At 47.2% G+C, this 20,441-nt stretch overlaps 1 protein-coding gene across 1 annotated transcript in view; it reads left to right on the forward strand.

Moving 5' to 3' along the window:
* EXPH5 (exophilin 5) overlaps positions 1-20,441 on the forward strand; it is an 80,848-nt gene that overhangs the window by 39,004 nt on the left and 21,403 nt on the right. Inside the window, exons 2-3 of the mRNA XM_056107551.1 lie at positions 6,363-6,523; positions 7,808-7,967. Coding sequence (XP_055963526.1) covers positions 6,363-6,523; positions 7,808-7,967 — 321 coding nt within the window. The remainder of the gene's footprint in view (positions 1-6,362; positions 6,524-7,807; positions 7,968-20,441) is intronic.

The raw sequence follows: 20,441 nt of genomic DNA on the forward strand, positions 1-20,441 counted from the left end.
ATGAGAATTCAAAAATCGTCCAGGATCCACAGGCAACAGACATGTTGGAGACCAAGGGACAACTCCATTTACTGAGCTTATTCTGAGCGGTTAATGTGTAATTCCTCAGTTATGGAAATAAAGATGAGGACAAACATTGCTTAGAACAAAGGAGAACAGGAGTGCAGACCATGGCTCAGTGGCTTCAAGTGCTTGCCCGGAAAGCTCAAAGCCAAGTTCAAACCCCAGAGTCACCTGCAAACACCAAGGAGACCCTGACATCCCTGCTCTTAGGGAGCCCTAGCTAGAAGGATCCGGAAATAGACCAGTGTCTTAGGAAGCACCGGGACAGTGTGAAATCTTAAGGTTAGTCCCTGGTACTGTGCATGCATGAGGAGATCCTGCTCACCCCACCATCTGGGGTCCCCAGGAAGGGGAGAAAAGAATAAAGACAAGCAAGAGGAAGCAGCTACAGAGGAAGAGAAGAGGGAGGGGATTCATGACTTGGGGAGAAATGAAGATAAAACAAAGGCAACTCAGGAGGAGGCTGGTTTTTAGGGTGCTGGGATGGGGTCTAAGGCAGCAGTCACACTGCAGTTCTCACTAACGAGAATGATTTTTTTGCACTTGGACCAGGGCTGGAACTACAGGTCAGCAAGAGAAGACCTGATTGAATTGAGTCAAATTACTAGGCCTGGGTGTAGAACAAATGACAAGTGTAGACAACAGTCCCTCATGATGTGTTGAGTCAAGCTGAACTAATGAAGCAAACAAGCTTTGTATTTATGATTTACCTTGAGGTATGTCATCTTTCACCAGGGGGTCCTTCCCGTGGACAATGGGGACATTGGATATACCCTAAATGTAGGCTGGATAGATGACAAAGCAGGAGAGATGCAGAAGGGCCAGTGCAGCCTGGCAGTGAACTTGATTGAAAAAAAAACAAGGTGAAACTCTAGAGACAAGGTGAGATCAGGTGAGGCTTAAAATACCATCACTGGGGCCAAAGCCATAGTACAGAGGGTAGGGCTTTTGCCTTGCACACGGACGACCTGGGTTCAATTCTGCATGGTCCTCTGAACCCTCCAGGAGTGATCCCTGAGCACAGAGCCAGGAGTTAGCCCTGAGCACCGCTAGGTAGGACAAACAAAAATGCCATCATCTCAGTCTGGGAACATAGAACAGCCCTGCATGCAGCTAACCTGGGTTCCATTCCCAGCACTGCACATGGTCCCCTGGCCCTGCCAGGAGTGATCCCTGAGCACAGCCATGTGCCGCTCCTGTCTCCCCGCCAAAAATAATACTCTCCTCATATGTCAGACATCACAGCACACGAGTTCATCATTTTTTTTTCTCCTTGTACTGGGTTTATTTATTTGTGGTAACAGTAGTACTTTTATTAGCAGGAGGTGGGGCCAGAGCGGAGGAAAGGGAACTCCCAGCAGTGCTTGGGCCCAAGATGCTCAGGCCTGGGGTGTTCTGGGACCATCAGGGCCACACTCACTGTTGTTGGACTCAGGACATGCATGCCTGGGATCAACACGCAGGACCCCTTACATGCAAGGCACTTGCTTGACCTCTTGAGTCACATTCCTAATATTTTCATTTTTAAGTATGTGAACAAATCTAAATCCCATGTTTTGTGCCCAGCCAGCTGTTATAAATATACGTGTAAAATGTATCATCTTGGGACAGAAGAGATAGTCCAAGGATAAGGCACTTGCCTTGCATGCAGCAGGCCTGCTTTCATGGTTGGCATGGCATAAAGTCCCCTGAGCACCTGCGAGAGTGACCCTTGAGCATAAAACCAAAAGTAGCCCCTGAGTATCATGGGATATGGCTCAACTCTACCTCCTCCCTCATCTCCATTGTACAGTCCCTGGTATTTGAGTATAGAAGATTAAAGAAGTACCCAGAGGAGACAACACTTTGTTTTCTTTCTTCGTCTCCCCGCCCTGGGAAGGGAAGGCTGGAGCTCTTTAGGCTGCTTCCTTGGTAATAGGTAAACATAGTGCCACCTTTCCTGCAGATTCTCTGGCTCCTGACTGTACATGTTCTCCAGTGAAGACAATCCCAGAATCATCTATGAAATATTTTTGCTTTAAGGATCACCACTTCGAAACCTTGCCCTTTCTTATGCCTTTGTGCATTACTGCTCTCTGAATTTTATTTCTCATTGTTTTCGGGGAGACAAACACTAGCACATGTGCAGATTAATCATGTTTTCTTCAGATTAGCCTGAGCCAGAAGAGGTTTCTGTGGTCACTGACTCCCAGCAGGCAACAGTGATCTTGTTAGGATTGAAGGTGTGACTGACTCCCCCACCCCCACTCCAAGTCCAAGAAAAATGATAATGGGAAAGAATAATAGAAATTTTCAAAGATCATCATTTAACAAAAGTAAAAATATAGCCCTACCTGTTGTACTTACTAAAAATAACATGGGGGACTGGAGTAATAGTACAAAGGGTAGGATGTTTGCCTTCTAGCCCACAGCCCATCTGGGTTCAATCCCAGCGTCCCCTGAGCACCAGAAGGAGTAATTCCTGAGTGTAGAGCCAGGAGTAACTCCTGAGCATCAGTAGGTGTGAACTAAAAAGCAAAACAAACAAGCAAAACACACACACACATACACACACATACACACACATACACACACACACACACACAAAATAGTTCAAAAGCTACAAATATAGAGGAAGCTCTTATTACTGTGAGACCCCAGGTGATTTTTCTGCCCTGTGTCCAAGAGGGCACATCCCTCAGACCTCACTCAGATCAGAGTCACAGGCTGTATTTGTTTTTCCTGCCTCACTTGAAGCCCCCTCACATGTCCTGAAAGCTGCATTGTCTGCCTGGTTATTTCAGTAGCTGCATAAAGCTTAGTCACAAAAACGTTCTTGGGGGAAATGACATTTTTTGGGTGCCCAAATAGATCTGTTTCTTGGGTAGAATTCAAACTCATGTGGGGATTGACATCAAAATTCTGATTTCTGACTCCGTTGGACGTAGGTTGGAAATGAAGCTGGCAGTGTTGGGTGCTGTACAGGTGTGCAGTGCATCCTGGGGAAAGTGCCATTATTTGAAGAGTTGATGACACCTGTAACCTTTAGGGGGAAGAAGAGTTCTATTTATTGGTGTGTTCCTGTGGTAGGCAGCATTACCAAATTCTGAAAGGAAAGGGATATGTTGAAAAGTGGAGGTGGGGTTGGACTGAATCTTGGGGTCTGTCATTTGGGCTGGCTTCAAGAAATTGGTGGTTGCATGCAAACGCAGCGCATTAATAAGTGAATGCTAAATGGAGATTCCCAAACTTATTTGGCCAACTACCTCTTTTATTGGGGGGGTGCGGGGGGGGGGGAATCAGCACTCCTGAAAACCTAGCTCCTGAAGAGATCAAACAGAAAGCACCTCCAATTGCCCTGAGACTACAACTACACCCCACAGTCCTTTTTACTTATTTATTTCTTGCTTTTTGGATCACACCCAGCAATGCTCAGGGGTTACTCCTGGCTCTGCATTCAGGAACTACTCCCGGGCGGTGCTCAGGGGACCATATGGGATGCTGGGAATCGAACCTGGTTCGGCCGCGTGCAAGGCAAACGCCCTACCCGCTGTGCTATTGCTCCAGCCCCTACACCCCACAGTCTTAACAGTACTCCTAGAGTGTGTGTGTGGGGGGGGGGGCGAGGCAGGGGGGGGCGTAGGAAGGGACTGCATAGCTCACTTTGGGGAAGACAGTGCCAAAGGCGTGGAGGTAAAATCTTGTTAGAAGTTAGTAAGAAGAAGAAGAAAAAGAAGGGGGTGGGCTGGAGCGATAGCACAGCGGGTAGGACTGACCGGGATTTGATTCCCAGCATCCCATATGGTCCCCCGAGCACCATCAGGAGTAATTCCTGAGTGTATGAGCCAGGAGTAACCCCTGTACATCTCTGGGTGTGACCCAAAAAGCGAAAAAAAAAAAAAGTTAGTTAGAAGCAGCTGCTTGTGCGCGCTGAGTCTACTGGCAGCGAAGATGGGTGAGTGGGTATCAGAAGCAGCAAGGCCAGAGGGAGTCGGGGCACTGCAGGGGCCTGACAGTGCGATGACGACTGCCTGATGCTTTCACAAAGCAAGTCTAGACAGGATGGCTTGTGGCTTCCTTCTCAATTATTTTATAAAATGACAGTATCATGGCCCCAAGCAGGAACCTGGGTTGGAAACATCCCATTTCATTGCCTTTAGCCAAATTTACAGCTTTCTCCTTCACTACCTTTTGTGAATCACACGAAATCCTGCCACTGGGTCAACCATGGTGGAGTCAAGTGAAATTCTTTCTCAAACAGCAGGTTCTCCCAGGCACGGACCTGCCCAACCAGCCTGGCTTCAGAGATCTGTCAGACTGACCGCTTTATGAGATTTGGCATCATGGTTTACAAACCCCTTTCTCTGTCCATCTCATCCGGGGTCACCTTCCTCTGGGTTAAGCACCTCTCACCTCTAAATAATTCTAGGGTCCGTCTGAAATAGAGCGAAATGATATGCCATTCCAAAACCATCACTGGGCTGGGAAGACAGCTCGAAGGGATGGATGGAACCCCACATTGGATCCCTGACACCACCAGGAATAATCCCTTAGCACTGAGCCAGGAATAGCCCATAGCCCCCAAGCATGAGTAAATGAGGCCTAAAAACTAAAAACAAAACAAAACAAAAAACAACAACCTACAAACAAACAAACAAAAAAAACAGCAACAAATCATGAATTTTGATGATTTCATCCTTAAGAAAGGACTGGAGAAATAGCTAACCAGTCAGAGAGTATGCATTGCATTCAGGCATCTCCTGGTCCCCCAAACACCTCCAAGAGCAATTTCTGACCACTGAGCAGAAAGCGAACCCCAGCACTACCAGATCTGGTCAATCAACAACAATAATAAAAAGGAGTCAGCAGGAAGGAAGGGTAAAAGTTATGAGGAAGTTTCACACCTGGAATTCTGAAGGTGGGGGGCAGGTTCTGGTATCCCTTGAAGGGACTTCCCTTCGTCTCAAATCACACTCACCAGAGCACAGAAGCAGCTGTCGTGTGTTTCTTCGTGGACTTTTGTGCTTAAAGAATTCTGTTGGCGCCAGCGTGATAGCCCAGTGGCTAGCGTGTTTGCCTTGCACGCTGCTGACCCGGATTCTATTCCTGGCATCCCATATGGTCCCCCAAGGACTGCTAGGAGTAATTCCTGAGTACAGAGGCAGGACTAACCCCTGAGCATCTCTGGGCGTGACTCAGAAATAAAAAAATAAATAATTCTGTTTTGGTGAACTAGAGAAATAGTGTGGTGGGTTGGATTCTCGCCTGCAGCTGCTGCTACGTTCACTCCCCCTAGCCCCATCAGGAGTGATTCCCGAGTGAGAAAAAAAGAAAAGAATCCCATTACTAGACTGAAGAGCTAGCACAGGGGTTAGTTACTGTGTGTGCCTTGCTAGTGGCCAACCCCAGTTCCGTCCCTGGTACCACATATGGTCTGAGCAACCCCTAAGCACAGAGCTGGAAGTAGCCCCTGAGCAGCACCGACCCCCACCCCTCACCTCCACCCCCGAGCCCCCAAAAAGAAATTCCATTACTTAAGACTGTACATTTAACAATTTCTTGTAAGCTTATATCCTTGACCACTGGATGTGTGGGCAAATAAGGTGAATATAACCGTTTTATTTCCTGCTGATTCTCCACTGCCTACCGCGGGCCTGGCACATGAACATAGTTTAATGAACTTTTAATCAATGAATGGGGCTGGAGCGATAGCATAGCGGGTAGGGAGTTTGCCTTGCAAACGGCCAACATGGCCGACCCAAGTTCGATTCCTCCGCCCCTCCCGGAGAGCCCGGCAAGCGACCGAGAGTTTCTCGCCCGCACGGCAAAGCCTGGCAAGCTACCTGGGACATATTCAATATGCCAAACACAGTAACAAGTGTCACAATGGAGACGTTACTGGGCCCACTTGAGCAAATTGATGAACAACGGGAGGACAGTGACAGTGACAATCAATGAATGAATGAGTGACCAGAATCATAATATTCTAGTTTTTACTCCATGTTATTAAAATATCTACCACTCAGCTGCACAGTTAGGTCCAGTGTTAGCATATTGCTCACACGGTATTGCCTCACTGACTTTATGGATAGTTGGATAGTTTAACCATTAGCAAAGAATTTCAATTTTAATATTGCACTTTGGGGAATAAAGCTAAAATGTGTCCTCAGCGCTGCAGAGGAGATTCTGTCTAGAGCTGACCTTTCCCAGCTGGTGGTTAATGTAGACTTTCCCAGAAAAAGCTAGAACCCATCACTTGCGTGTGCACTGGATGTGAAAAAATCGAAAGGGTGCATTGATGTTGTTTTGTTTTATTTCAGCAAACTTCAGAAGACAAAGAGGGACATCAGATGGCTCCAAGGAGTGACTGGCGAATGGTTTGAAGAAATACAAAGAAAAAAGTTTTGCAATGAAACAGATGTTAGCCAAATGTTAAAACAGCCACTTACATACAGGCTCAGAAAGGGCATGGCAGAAAATGGTGAGAAAAATTTTGCATACTGATTCATTTTCCTATGGCAAAGAATTGCAGAGAATGACTACGTTTTGAATCTTATATGCTGTGTGTAGGGCAGCACACAGGCCAAAATTAGAGTGATACAGGGAGCTGCAATGATTGTACAGTGGGTTGGGCGCTTGTCTTGCATGCTACTGACCCAGGTTCAACCCCCATCTCCCTATACAATCCCCTGAGCACCACTAGGAGTGATGCCTGAACTCAGAGCCAGGAAAGTCCTGAGCACAGCGAGGCATGGCCACTTAAAAAAATAAATAAAATAAAATAACAGTAGAACTATACAGAATAGGTCAGCCTGGCTTTTCACAAGGTGACATGCACATCTGTGAGTATTCCATGTTTTTTAAAAAATTACAAGTTACAAAAATTTTATAACAAAACAATAAAAATAGTTAACTGAATACATAATTATACTAACTGTATTACGTAATTGTAATATGTTGGGGGGGGCACCGTTTTAGAATCAGGCAAGATAGCAGAGTTATTAAGAATGCAGACCTGGGGCCAGAGTGATAGATACTACAGTGAGTAGGGCATTTACCTTGCGTGTGGCCGCCCTGGGTTCAATCCCTGGCATCTCACATGGTCCCCCAAGCACTGTCAGGAGTAATTCCTGAGTGCAGAGCCAGGAGTAACCCTGAGCATCGCTGGGTGTAACCCAAAAAGCAAAATTTTGAAAAAATGCAGACCTGGGCATTAAAAATACAAACCTGGGAACATACTAAGTTCCTCCTCTTTTGGGGACTTTCCTTTCCCTTCTACTTTCCAATAAGCTTTTGTATTTCAAAAACAAAACAAAACAAACAAACAAAAAATGGCTCTAGAGTGAGAGTACAACAGGTAGAGCTTTTGTCTTGTATGTGGCTGACCTGGGTTCCATCCCTGGCCTCCCATAAGGGCCCCCAAGCACTGCCTGGAGTAATACCTGAGTTCAGAGCCAGGAGTAACCACTGAGCATCGACATATGTGGCCCCCAAACAAAAAACAAAACAAAAAACCTGGAATAAGGATAATAAAACCTGCTTTCACAGACTATAATCGTAAGAATAATAAAGCATGTTAGCAATTATAAAAATACTATAAAAGTATAAAGTATTCTTCTACTGCCAAAATTAGAGGTCTGAGGACTTTCCTTACTTAGCTCATGTGGAGGTCCATCGTGTCTCTCCGGTATGGAAAAGCACGAACCAAGTCTTATATTTACCAGGAAATATTTTGATGGTGCAAGCATTTTTAATTTTCTTCCAGATCCTATGGAGTTGCAAGCGTCAAGATCTAAAACCACACCTAACCAAAGAAACTCCACTGCTGTTCCTTCTCGGCTGAGCTTTAAATCATCCCTTGCTTCGCTCTTCTCCTTCAGAAAATCCAGAAAAGATTTGAAGCTTCAGTCGCTGGGGCAGAAAGGGTGAGTGACCATCTGACAGCTCATTAATCATCTGATCGCAGAGTCCTGCAACTTCTTTTGTGTTTGGAATGTTTGACGTGTGTTCTTAAAGTTTAAATTCACATAGTAACAAAGGAAACTGGATTTAGTTTGCATGAGGACAGGGTTCTTATGGAATCGCAAAACTGGGCTCACCTAAACTCTAGCTGGTAACCAACTCTCTGTGTCCCAGGCAGCACATTAGTCTTGAATGGGTTAAATGTTAGGAAATAATTATTGGCAGTTTCGCAACTGCTCCAAGAAAGTGTGCATTTCTATCACAACTGCTACTGTATCTGTGGTCCCAAGGAGTTATTTTACAGTGAATATGAGAAGCACTGCACTGTCCTACCATTGTTCATCGATTTGCTCGAGCGGGTCCAGTAACGTCTCCGTTGTGAGACTTGTTGTTACTGTGTTTGGTGTATCTAATACATCACGGGTAGCTTGCCAGGCTTTGCCGGGCGGGCGAGATGCTGCGAATACTCTCGGTAGCTTGCCAGGCTCTCGGAGAGGGGCGGAGGAATCGAACCTGGCTTGGCCAGGCCGGCTGCGCACAAGTCAAATGCCCTACCGCTGTGCTATCGCTCCAGCCCATGAATATGAGTGGAATGAACGGAAGAGTAAAGTCATGGGGTGTGGGAGTAGAGTTGGGGGTAGGGGGTGGGGGCACACCCAGTGGTACTCAGGGGTTTCTTTTGGCTCTCTGTTCAAGGGGACTGTGTGCAGTTTGGGGGACCAAAGTGGGTGGGCCACATGCAAGGCTCTTGCCTTTACCTAGGCACTATCTCTCCAACCCTAGAAAGTCAAAATTCAAATCAGAAGAAAAACTTGCATTACTGCCATTGAATCTACTTTACTATCAGAGGGAAACATAAGGTTGTGATTAGAATGATCTTCCGATCACTGTTCTGAACCAGTTACCCAGAATTTAAATTCGAGGGAGCCAAAGTTTTCCCAGCCGCAGAGGTGTCGCCAGCAAGTTCCCAGTCCGGAACTGTACAAATCAGTTCAACCTGACTCATTCCGTGCAGGATTGTTGTGCTCAAGACCAGCAACGCTTTCCTGACATGCAATTGAGCTGACGACGAAATATTTTTGGCATGTCTTCCTGGTTGAAAAGCTTCCCACCCTCCGAAGGTGTTGCCTTGGCCCATGACGTGTTCCCTGGGTGCAGCCAACCCTTAAAGAGTGCGTTGCAGGGATAAGTACAAGGTGTTGGAGGGCACCTTGGCCTGAAAGCAAGAGGCAGCCAGCTGGGAGGGCTGGGAATGAGGCTCCTGGATTTAGGGAGCAGAAAATCAGCCTCCCATCTTGGGTGGATGGACAGTGTTTTGCTTCCGGCTTTGACCTGAGGGCATTCTTTGTCTTCGATGAAATGATGAAAGACTGAACAGAATGAAACTCCGTGCTGTGCTCTCTCGCAGAGAGTCTTGCAAGGAAATACTCTTGGAATAGGTGAGTTGCTTTATCTCTGTAATCACGTTTGGAAATTCTGCTGAAGTACCCCTAAGGGAAATGAAAACTGAGGGAGCCTTTCATTTATAAGAATTATATTTTGGTAAGGAAAAAAAAAGTTCCCAATGAGTGGCATAGCTGGGACTTGTGATGTTGTGTGTGTTTTTGATGACTTTCTTTAAGGCAGGGTTTGATATAGCTGAGCGATCTAGCGTTAATAAACTCGGAAAAGTTGGGGAACCTGTTAGCTCTAAACAAGTTATTTCCAAGCTCAAACTGCAAGTCACCGCAAAGAGAATCAAAGAGGATAACAAAAATCGCGGATCTTCCTTCTGAGTGTCTTGTGCTCTGGTTGTGGGCTAAATTTTAAAACCGGGAGCTCTCGTATACTTCTGCTTAGTGACTAGTCGTAGAGACCCATTGTGACCTGTAGGTCTCTTAGCTCCATGCCTGGAGCAAGTGCTGCAGCATGCGGAAATAAAACCGATCCTGTCACTTAAAGCGTGTACGTACTTTGCAGCAGTTTTCAGATTTTAACATCTGTAAATACATTTTGCTTTCAAGGCATAGTGAAAATAAATATTGATTGAGCCACTACAGAATATAATAAAGGCACCGTTTTTGGATTTTGTTTTTTTTTTTTTTACTCCTAGGAGATTACAGTAAACAAAATATTAAAATAAGTTCTTTTGATATTTGCACAGGAGAGTGACCTAAATACCTCCTTGTACATCCTGAAGGTGTAGCTGAGGTGGGGGGTGGGGGTGGGAATGGGAGGGGGGGAGGTTTGTGAAGATTGCTGCAGTGTGGTCATTGTGTGGCTCACAGCCCAAGGGGCTCTTTCCATTTCTGTAGAATATAAGTTTCTTTGGCAACTCTGTTGAAATACGAAATCAAACTTCAAAGTCCAGATGAGGATTCAGGACCCGGATTCAGGAGCTGCTCCTCGCCTGGGAGGGCCTGGGGAGTTACTGACAGGGCCCAGGGCAGGCTCACTCATGCACGCCAGAACTGGGCTGCCGGCAGGTTTCTACTTGCTTGAACCAGGCCGGCGCAACTCGGTCACACTCTGTGCGTTGAGCAAGTCAGCAAAGCTCTTAAGAGGACCTTCTGCCAACTGCAGAAGGAGAACCAACCCTTCTAAGCGGGGAAAAAAAAAAAAAAAACTGCCTTCTCTTGATCCCTAAAAGACTTGAGCATCAGAGAAACATCTTCTGCTCTCCTGCGCTAGTTTAACTTAGGAGAGACATTAGGCATTGGGTAATGGGTAACTCGGAAGAAAGTAGACTTCATTTCACAGGGGCTTTTTGTTTGCTCGTTTGTTTGTTTGTTTGTTTGTTTGTTTTAGAAAGACCCAATGAACAAACTATATGGGATAGTTGAAGCTTTGACTTCCTGTTATCACTGGATATAAAACTATGGGAAGATAGCAACTTTCTGCCTTAATAAGAGGGTTTTTGCATTTCTGCTTCAACTAGTTTTTCCTCCCAAATTTATACACTTCCCAGACCATCCCCCCTCTCTTCCCTTCCCTTTGTTTTATGTTGTTGTTGTTGTTGTTGTCATTATTGTCTTCACAATGCTTAGCAATGCCTGGGGTCACATTCTTGGTGCTTGCTAGACAGCTATCTGCATGGGGAAGTGCTGGGGATAGAACCCTTGGCTTGTGAGCAACCCACTGAATCCCTACTTGGACCCCCTTGGAAATGATCAGGCTGCACCCTTTGTGACACCACACCTATCCTAGGAGAAAAGAAAAAGATAGCCCATTCATAGTTTATTTACTACCAGCCGACAAATTCAAGAAAAAATTAGCATATTTCATTTATCTTTCCCATGGTTCGCTGTAACTTAAGTCGCCCTTTGTCTTTTTGTGGGATATGTAGTGCCTGTAACTGGTGGGGCCCAGCCCAAGGTCCAGAATCTAATTCTATTTAGTGACTCTCAAACTTCTGCTGTTTTTCCCTAGAACACTGCAGTATCTGCCCCAACATTATAATTCTGTTTTTTTGCCCTATCAAGGTGCACCTGTAGCCCTTTCTTTCTCTCTTCTTTCTTTCTTTCTTTCTTTCTTTTTTTCTTTCTTTCTTTCTTCCTTCCTTCCTTCCTCCCTCCCTCCCTCCCTCCCTCCCTCCCTCCCTCCCTTCCTTCCTTCCTTCCTTCTCTCTTTCTTTCTCTCTTTCTTTCTCTCTTTCTTTCTCTCTTTCTTTCTTTCTTTCTCTCTCTCCCTTCCTTCCTTCCTTCCTTCCTTCCTTCCTTCCTTCTCTCTTTCTCTCTTTCTCTCTTTCTTTCTCTTTCTTTCTTTCTTTCTTTCTTTCTTTCTTTCTTTCTTTCGTTCTTTATTTCTTTCTTCCTTTCTTCCTTTCTTCCGTTCTTATCCTAGACCCTGCTTCTGATGAGGCTCTCTCCCCACCATGACAGGTGATGTCTGTGCCACCCTGTCTCATGGTCCAAAATGCCTCATCAAGGAGCTCTTGACCCTTGCCCTCATCTACTCCCCCCCCCAACCCCTGTGTGTGTGTGTGTGTGTGCGCGCGCAGAACAGCTGCCACTCTGTTCGTTGTGGCCATTTAGGATATGAATTTATCCCTAGTCTGGTAGACTCAAGGTCTAGGGCAAAGCGAAAGCACATGGAAACAGTTACGAGGGCTGGTGAGGAAACTGCATGATTCACTGTGGTGCTGCTTTCATCCAGGGGTCCTTGGGGATCTCAGTGTAGAGTAAGTGCTCACGCACAGCTGACATTTGGGAGTGATCCTGCCACTTGGTGAGGAGGGGTGTGTCTTTCAGGTTGACTTTTCCCCCTGGCGATGCAAAGAGCTTTGGAGGACCCACTTACCTGCTCTGTAGATGTCCCTGCTTTGCAGAAGCCATTCCATCCCAGGACATTTAGGGTTAGGAGTCCAGCTGCACCACAGTGAGTGTAAACAAAGGTCAGATAGCACAGGGAAGTTATGGGATTTTTTATTTGCTTTTATTTTGTTTTGTTTCATTGTTTTTGGATCACATCTGGCGGTGCTCAGTGCTCATTCCTGGTTCTGGACTCAGGGATCATTCCTGGCACACTCAAAGGACCATGCAGGGTGCTAGCAATCCAACCCAGGTTGGCCCTGTGCAAGGCAACTACCCCTCCAGCCCCACTGCAGGGAAGTTGGAAGGACAGACTGCGGTCCTTGAAGTTTCTCCCTCTCTCCCCGCTCCATTTACCCTCGTATGTTTTCTTCCCCTTTTCTAGGGGAGAGCCTAGTCTTGAGCGGAAGACTCAGAAGTCTAAGATCCCCAGATCAAAAAAGAAGTCAGAGTTGGCAAAATCCTTGAGACCTCTAGGCATGTCTGCAGACAATTGCTGGCTCTGGGGAATGGGGAGAGGGAGGGAGAAGGGAACCCCTAGGAGGGGCTCCTGCTTGGTCTAGTTGATCAGCACTAGAACTTCAGAAGCAATTTTCAAAGGCTGACAGATACTCAGGCCCCAGCCTTGAGGTTCTGATTTAGGACATCCAGAGTAGACCACAAGAGCCATATGTGCTTTGCTCCACCTCTAATACTAACAGGGCATCAAGTGGGTCATGCTGGTTTGTCAGCCAAGGCAGCTCGGTGCTCTAGGACAACTGCTGGTTGTCAGAAAGGTGTCTATTTATCAAGGTTTTTGTCCAAGGCCTACTCTGGATCGAATCCTGTGTTTAGCACTAGAGATTAAATCATGGAAATAAACTAAGTCCCTCCTGGAAGACTTTATATCGCAGTGGTCACGGCCAGCTAGCAGGGTGTGGTCAGGTAGGGCGCGTATGTGCCAGAGAGCTTGAGCTGGCCATTTCCAGGCCTTCCGAAGGTCACTGGGGCTCTTCTTCGGTTGTTGTTATGTTTTTGTTTGGGGGCCACACCCAGCATTGCACAGGGATCACTCCTGGCTCTGCACTCAGGAATTACTCTGGATGGTGCTCAGGGGACCATGTGGGATGCCAGGGATCGAACCTGGGTTGGTTGAATGCAAGACAAACGCCCTACCTGCTGTATTATCAATCCAGCCCACTGGGGCTCTTTTCTGCAAAAATCAAGAAAGGGTCTTTAGGAGGGATGCCCTCGGGAAAGCCCCGGGGACACTGTCTGGCCTAGCTTCGGCCCGGTGATAGCCAAGTGCACTGACAACTAAGGTATAACGTGGTGGGGGTTTTGGTAGGTGCCTGCTATTCATGCCATGAACATAGAGAAACACCGACCTCAGACGGGAGATCTAGAAGGGCTGCTTTCTGGAAGAAGAGAGGATGTTTTTGAAGGACAGGTAGGGTTCAAAGGGGCAATAAAGAACCCAGTGGCTCCATCAGGCAGAAGGCGTGATAGGGCTAAGGCGTGGAGCCTGGAGAAGCAGGAACATCACAGAAGCTCAGTGGCCCCACGTAAGGGGAGGCTAATCAAAGAGACAGGACAGGGCGGCGGGGCCAAGAACACAGAGACCTCGCTCATGCAGTGCCAAGGGGCCAGTCATACTGTCCTTTCGTACCCTCTGTGTGCTGGCACATAAAATCACCCAGCGCCAGGTGGGAGCTAAGTGCATATGCATATAGTCTCCTACATTGATTTCTTCCTTTTTCCGACTGGCACGTGACTTAAACCTGGTCTTCATTTGGGAAGGATCACTTTTACTCTGTGATCCACACTGGCGAGAGTTCCACACCCCCCACACCCCCCCACCCCGCCTCACCCACATGTGGCAATGTCTGAAGATATTTCTGGCTTTCACAACCCCAGTCACAGGGGTGTTACCGGGCAGAGGTCAGAGATGTTGCTAAATACCCCGAAGGGCACAGGACCACCCTCCCCGCAGTTCCAATGCCCACAGGGGCGAGGCTGAGAAGCTGCTCTGGGCTGTTGGACACTGAGCAGATGAGAGGCAGCGAACTTGGTTCCTGAGATCAGGTGGGCCACTAGGGAGGGACCAGCGGCCTGAACCCACACAGGAGCAGCGTGGAGAGCAAACGCTGTCCTGATGTGTGGCTTGTGCAGAGTTTGGACTCTAGAAAAGCCAGAGGCTGGGGGTTGGATAAAGCAGGTGAGGAAGAAGGGATGGGGGCGTGGGGCTAAGCTCTGCACCCTGACTGGAGGCACTCAGGGGTGACAGTGAAGAGAGAGGCCAGGGAAAACTGCCACGCAAACACACACACACAGAGCTGCTGACTCAGGCACGGTCAGCCGGTCAGCCGCATACACAGTGAAGGGAGGCGGTGGTCATCTTCACCAGAGGCGGGAGGCGTGGAGAGTGAGCGGCTGGGGAAGGAAGCACAAAAGGGGGCTGGGGTGGGGTGGGGTGGCGGGGCGAGGGATCAGGCAGGGAAGGAGGATTGTGAGAGGAAAGCACTGATCTCCGCTCCTCCAGGTGGAACTCTTCTTGGCTGCAGGTGACCCCTGGGGACACACCTGGGGTACTGGTTTAGAAAAGGAGGGGCCAGGTGTTGGCTCAAAGGGCTGGAGGGCACATTCAGCATGTGGGAGCCCCCGGGTCACTGCTGGTGTCTCTGAGCACCACCAGACTTACTCCCAAGCACTCCCGGGTATGACTCCCCCCCCCAACAGAACATATAAAGATTTTTTGAGTTAATTAAGTGCAGTTTGATTTATTTATTTTTATTGAATCAATGTGAGATGCACAGTTGCCAAGTTATTCATGATTGGGTTTCAGTCATACAATATTCCCACACCCGTCCCTTCACCATTGTCCCCAGTTCCCACCACCAGTGACCCCATTTTCCCTCCCAGCAACCCCTACCCAACCCGCCTCTATGGCAGGCACTTTTCTTCTTTATCTCTTCTTTATTTCTTCTTTACCTCTCTCTTGCTCTCTTTCTCCCTCATTCCTTGTGGGCATTATGGTTTGTAGTTATAGGTCACAGTCACAGTCTCGTCCTCCCGTTGTTCATCGATTTGCTTGAGCGGGCCCAGTAGGGTCTCCATCATGAGCCTTTTTGTTTCTGTGTTTTGGCTGAAAGGTTATCATGTTTGTCCCTTTATCTCAGCACTCAGTTCTTGTCCAGAGTCATCATTTCCAACTAACACACACACACACACACACACACACACACACACACACTTGTCGCAAGCTTCCAACCATGGACCAGTCCTCCTGGTCCTTGTTTCAACTGTCCTTGGGTATTTATTAGTCTCATACTATATCCCACAAATGAGTGCAGTCTTTTTTTTTTTTATTGCTGCCACAGTGCTCTGGGGCCACCTCATACACCTGGGGAGGGAGCCTGGGTCCTCACACTGCAAAACAGTTACTCTAACCCCTAAGCCACATCCCCACCCAAGAAAAGAAAAAAAATATGTTTCTTTGTTTTGGGACCATACCTGGCTGTGCTCAGAGCATACTCCTGGCTTTGTGCTCAGAGATCGCATCTAGCAGGCTTGGGGGACCAATCATAAGGTATGCCAGGATTGAACCCAGGTCAGCCATGTGTGAGGCAAGTGTCCTACCCATTGTACTATTGCACTGGCCCCAAGAGAATATCGTGTGTGTGTGTGTGTGTGTGTGTGTGTGTGTGTGTGTGTGCGCGCGCGCATGGGTGTGTGTTTGCTTGCTTATTCACTTGTCGAGTTTTGCTCTATTGGGAATAAAACCCAGAGCCTCACACATGCAGGGTAAATGCTCTACCACCGAGCCGCCTTCCTGGCCCCAAAAGGGATTTCTGAGCCACATTCTAATCTACTGAATGAGAATGTGAGAATTTTAGAATGGTCTCTGTGAAGGGAGGGAAACCAGAGAAATAAATGATTGTATGAAGGTAGAATCATTCTGGAAGGCTAGGGTTAGGCACGGACAGGAGTGGAGTGTGAGGAACTCAGCATTGAAGCGTGAAGTTTCTGGGGTGGAGTCGGGGCTCACCAGATCAAAGAGCCTTGGGTCATGATCCAATTTAGGGTAATACCTTGTGAGAATTTTTTTAAAATAAATTTTGTTGGGTCACCGTGAGATACAGTTATAAACTTTCATGATTACATTTCAGTCATACAATGATTGAGCACACCACCAGTGCGCATCTTACACCACCCTTGTTCCCAGTGTCCCACCCGCCACCCCCGCCCCATCCCACTCCCTCCCTCTGTGGCAAGTGCATTTCTTCTTACTCGCTCTCTAATTTTGGGCGTTATGATTTGCAATACATATACTAAGAGGCCATCATGTTTTAGTCCTGAGTCTACTTTCGGCACATATGTCCCATCCCGAGCGATCCCTCCAATCATTATTTACTTAGTGGTCCCTTCTCCATCCCAACTGCCTTTTTCCCTGGAAGTAGGGCCAGCTTCCAAACCGTGGCGCGATCCTCCTGGCCTTTATCTCTACTGTCTTTAGGTGTTAGTCTCATATTATGCTACTTTCCATCCCACAAATGAGTGCAGTCATTCTACGTCTGTTTCCTCTCTTTCTGACTCATTTCACTTAGCATGATACTCACCATGTCTGTCCCCTTTTGAGCATTTTAAACAGAAGATTTATCAGGTCAAATAGACACATCAGGCCTGTTCCTGTGTCGTTGTTCTAGTGTAGGAAGAGAAATCGTGAAAATTTTCAATAAGGCAGAATGAATAGAGTTGGATAAATAGAAATATAAGTATCATTAACAGTGTTGGAGTGATAGTACAGCAGTACTGCTGGTAGGGCACTTAACTTGCATGCGGCCGACTCAGATTCAATCCCCGGCATTCCATATGGTCCTTGGGGCAGCACCAGAAGTGATTCCTGGGCTCAGAGCCAGGAGTAAGCCCTGAGAACTGCTGGGTGTAGCCAGAAAACAAAACAACAGTGTTGTAAATCACAGGCCCCTGGGAGTCACTCCTGGGGATTCCTGGCCTGGCGCTGTGCCCTTGACAGTTTTCAGTGCTTGGGCCCCGAAGGTGGAAGCCACCGGGGTTATATCCACTGGTTCTTGGGGGATCATGTCATGACTGAACTCAGGGCCCAGTGAGTGCAAAGCATGTCGTCCTGGTTTTTGAACCATCATCCCAAACACTAGGTGGGAGATCTTAAGGCTTGACATCTGGGGGGCTTGTGAATGAATCCCAAGCTCTAGCTGGGAGATCTTAAGACTTGGCATCTGTGGGGCTTGTGAATGAATGCTGAGGAGGGGGCAACTGTTCAAAGCACCCCCCTAAAACAAACAGGGCCAGAGGCCTTGCCCCCACATCGCCTCGTCCTCTTGCTCTCTCAGGTGGAACACTCCCATCAGAAATCTGTTTCTGCTCTTAGGTGGTCCTGGGAGCATGTGCAGAGAGCCTGGGCCTCCAAGCTGGCCAAGGCCTGTCCCCGCCCACTCTATAGAGCCACGCAGCCTGGCAGACCCCAGGGTTACTATGCATCCTTCTCTCACGCGGTGACACGCTGCCCCAGCTGTACACACAGCATCCTCTAAAGTTCCACCTTCCACCCACTGGTCACTGGCATAGGCAGATTCCTGCCCGGCCACCCTCCCTCTAAACTGATGAGATGTTGGAGTGGCTGCGAGGGTCTCAGCCCGAGGGGGGCTCTGAACAGAACTGGCCTATTGTCAGGTTCTAGGCCCACTTCCTTTTCCTCTCCACCCTGGATTTTTCTTTGCTCCAGAATTTTTCACGTGCTGTTCCTTTTCTGTCACCAGAACAACCAGCATCATCTCCATATCCCCTTCCTTGTTCATATCCTGACAGACCCACCCCACCTCCCCATCCCAGCTCCACCACTATTCAGCAGAAAATCCATGTATAATATCAGACTTAACCAGCTACCCTTTAGTGTCCCTTTGGGATTGGTTCCAGGCACACACCTCACCACCACTACCACCACCACCACCACCTCATATCAAAATCTTAGCTACCCGAGTTCTTAGATTTAGATATTGATTGGTGGAATCGGTGGGTGTGACTCAACCTGATCTAGGAAAACTGGACTTATTGGTGGAAAATTTGCATTTTAGTGGATCCACTATAAAATCCAGCTCCCGGAAGTGCGTGGCCGCATTTGCGGCTGCGCGACATCTTATCATCTCATTCCTACTGTGGACAAACTGGCAGGCTACCGAATGTAACCTGCCCACACGGCAGAGTCTGGAAAACTCCCTGAGGCGTACCCAATATGCCAAATACCAGTAACAATGGAGGTTCTCATTCTCCTAACTCTGAAAGAGCCTTGAATATGGCACTTTTTAAAAAAAAAATCTCAGGGCTAGGACGAAGGAGACGTTACTGGGGCCTGCTCGAGGCAATTGATGAATAACAGGATGGTTGTGATTGTGATTGTGGATCCACAAATCACTTGGTCCAAAGGGCACACCTATATCTCTTTATTGTGCTTATCATATCAGGGCTTACATTTTTGGCTCTAATCTTTCCCTTTATTAAAGATATGGGCGGATAGGGTTCCTGCCCCAGGGAGATTGTTTCCTCCCAAACACTCACAATAATGTCTGCAGGTTCAATAAAGCTGTACTGAGGGGGCAGACAGAGAGACTAAAGGGAATAAAGTGTTTGCTTTGCAAGTGTCCCACCCCAGTTCGATCCATGGCACTGCATATGGTCCCCTGAGCACTACTAAGAGCAATACAAGAGCAAAGAACCAAGAGTAAGCCATGAGTACCACTAGGTAAGGCCCCCCTATCCCCCCCATAAACTTAATTACAATAAAGCTGTACTGAGAGAATTAAAACGAAAGCAGTTTTAATCTAGATATTCACATGCAGCTGGTACTTCCAAGTAGAACCCTGAGATTTATTTCAATTCCTATTGATGCTTGCTTTAAAATACAAAATTGCTTGGCTCACAGCTTTTATGCTCAACTTTCCTGAGCCATAAAGCAGCTAGAAGTTTAAAAGGACCATTGCTTCCTGCCTCTGTCGAACTCATTTCACCTAGAGTCCACGATTCATTGAACTCTTGATTTTATACCAAGCTTATAATCCTGACAGTCTGGTGCATCTTGAAATGTAATTTAGGCAGAGCACCCCAGAACAAGGGATTATAAATTTAAAAGATAAAAATCTACCTTCATTTTTCTATAGGGGCCATTTGAGACCAGGATGGGTCCGTGCCTGGGTCTTGGGACAAGGTGCTTCTGAGGCTTTTTGGTGCTGTGAACATCCAGGGTCACCCTGGTACTTGTAGGTCATGGGGTTCAGGCATCAAATGAGGTCTTGCAAATGCAGACATGTGCTCTACTACTTGAGCTATCTTGCTGGCCCTTTCTTCCATCTCCATTCTGGCCCTTAATCATTTTTCCCTAAGAAAAAATTTTTTTTTGTTTTTGTTTTTAGATCACCCCCAGCAGTACTCAGAGCTTACTCCTAGTTCTGTACTTAGGGATCATTCCTGATGGGACTCAGGGGACCATCTGTGGTTCCAGGGATTGAATCCGCACCAGCTGCCAGAAGACAGCTTCCTATAGTACAATGGTCTTACTCACTATATCTCTAGTAAAAATGCAATTAAAATAAATAAGGAATCATTACTGGGAGCCGGAGTAACAGTATAGCCTTGCACATAGCTGACCCCGGTTCAATACCCAGTACCCTATATGGCCCGAACCTGCCGAAAGTGCAGAGCCAGGAGTAAGCCCTGAGCATCTCTGGGTGTGGCACCTTCGAACCCCCAGGGGTCATCTGGGCCAGACAACTGAGCATATGCTTTGCAAGCAGAGGTCCAGATTCAAATCACAAACAAAAACAAGATTAACAATAAAAGAACATCCTGAGGTCATTTTTATGGGGTCTGTTTCCTCCCCTCCTTCACCACTTCCTCAACTCCCCCCCCCCCGCCCCCACCTCAAGTCCCCTTCTGATTTGTTGAGCATGATCCTGGCTTAGTTTCTGAACATGTGACAATAAAAAGAAATGAACTGAGAATCAACCACATAATGAATCCGAGGTGTTTTGGGCAACGCCTGGTCCAAACATAAGAACATTCAACATATATGACAGCACATGTTACCACTCTGTGTTCTTCATGCTGTGTTCATACGCACATTAACTCTCATAATCA

The sequence above is a fragment of the Sorex fumeus genome, unplaced genomic scaffold (genome assembly GCF_029834395.1).
Source record: "Sorex fumeus unplaced genomic scaffold, SorFum_2.1 ptg000169l, whole genome shotgun sequence".
Taxonomy (NCBI): Eukaryota; Metazoa; Chordata; class Mammalia; order Eulipotyphla; family Soricidae; genus Sorex; species Sorex fumeus.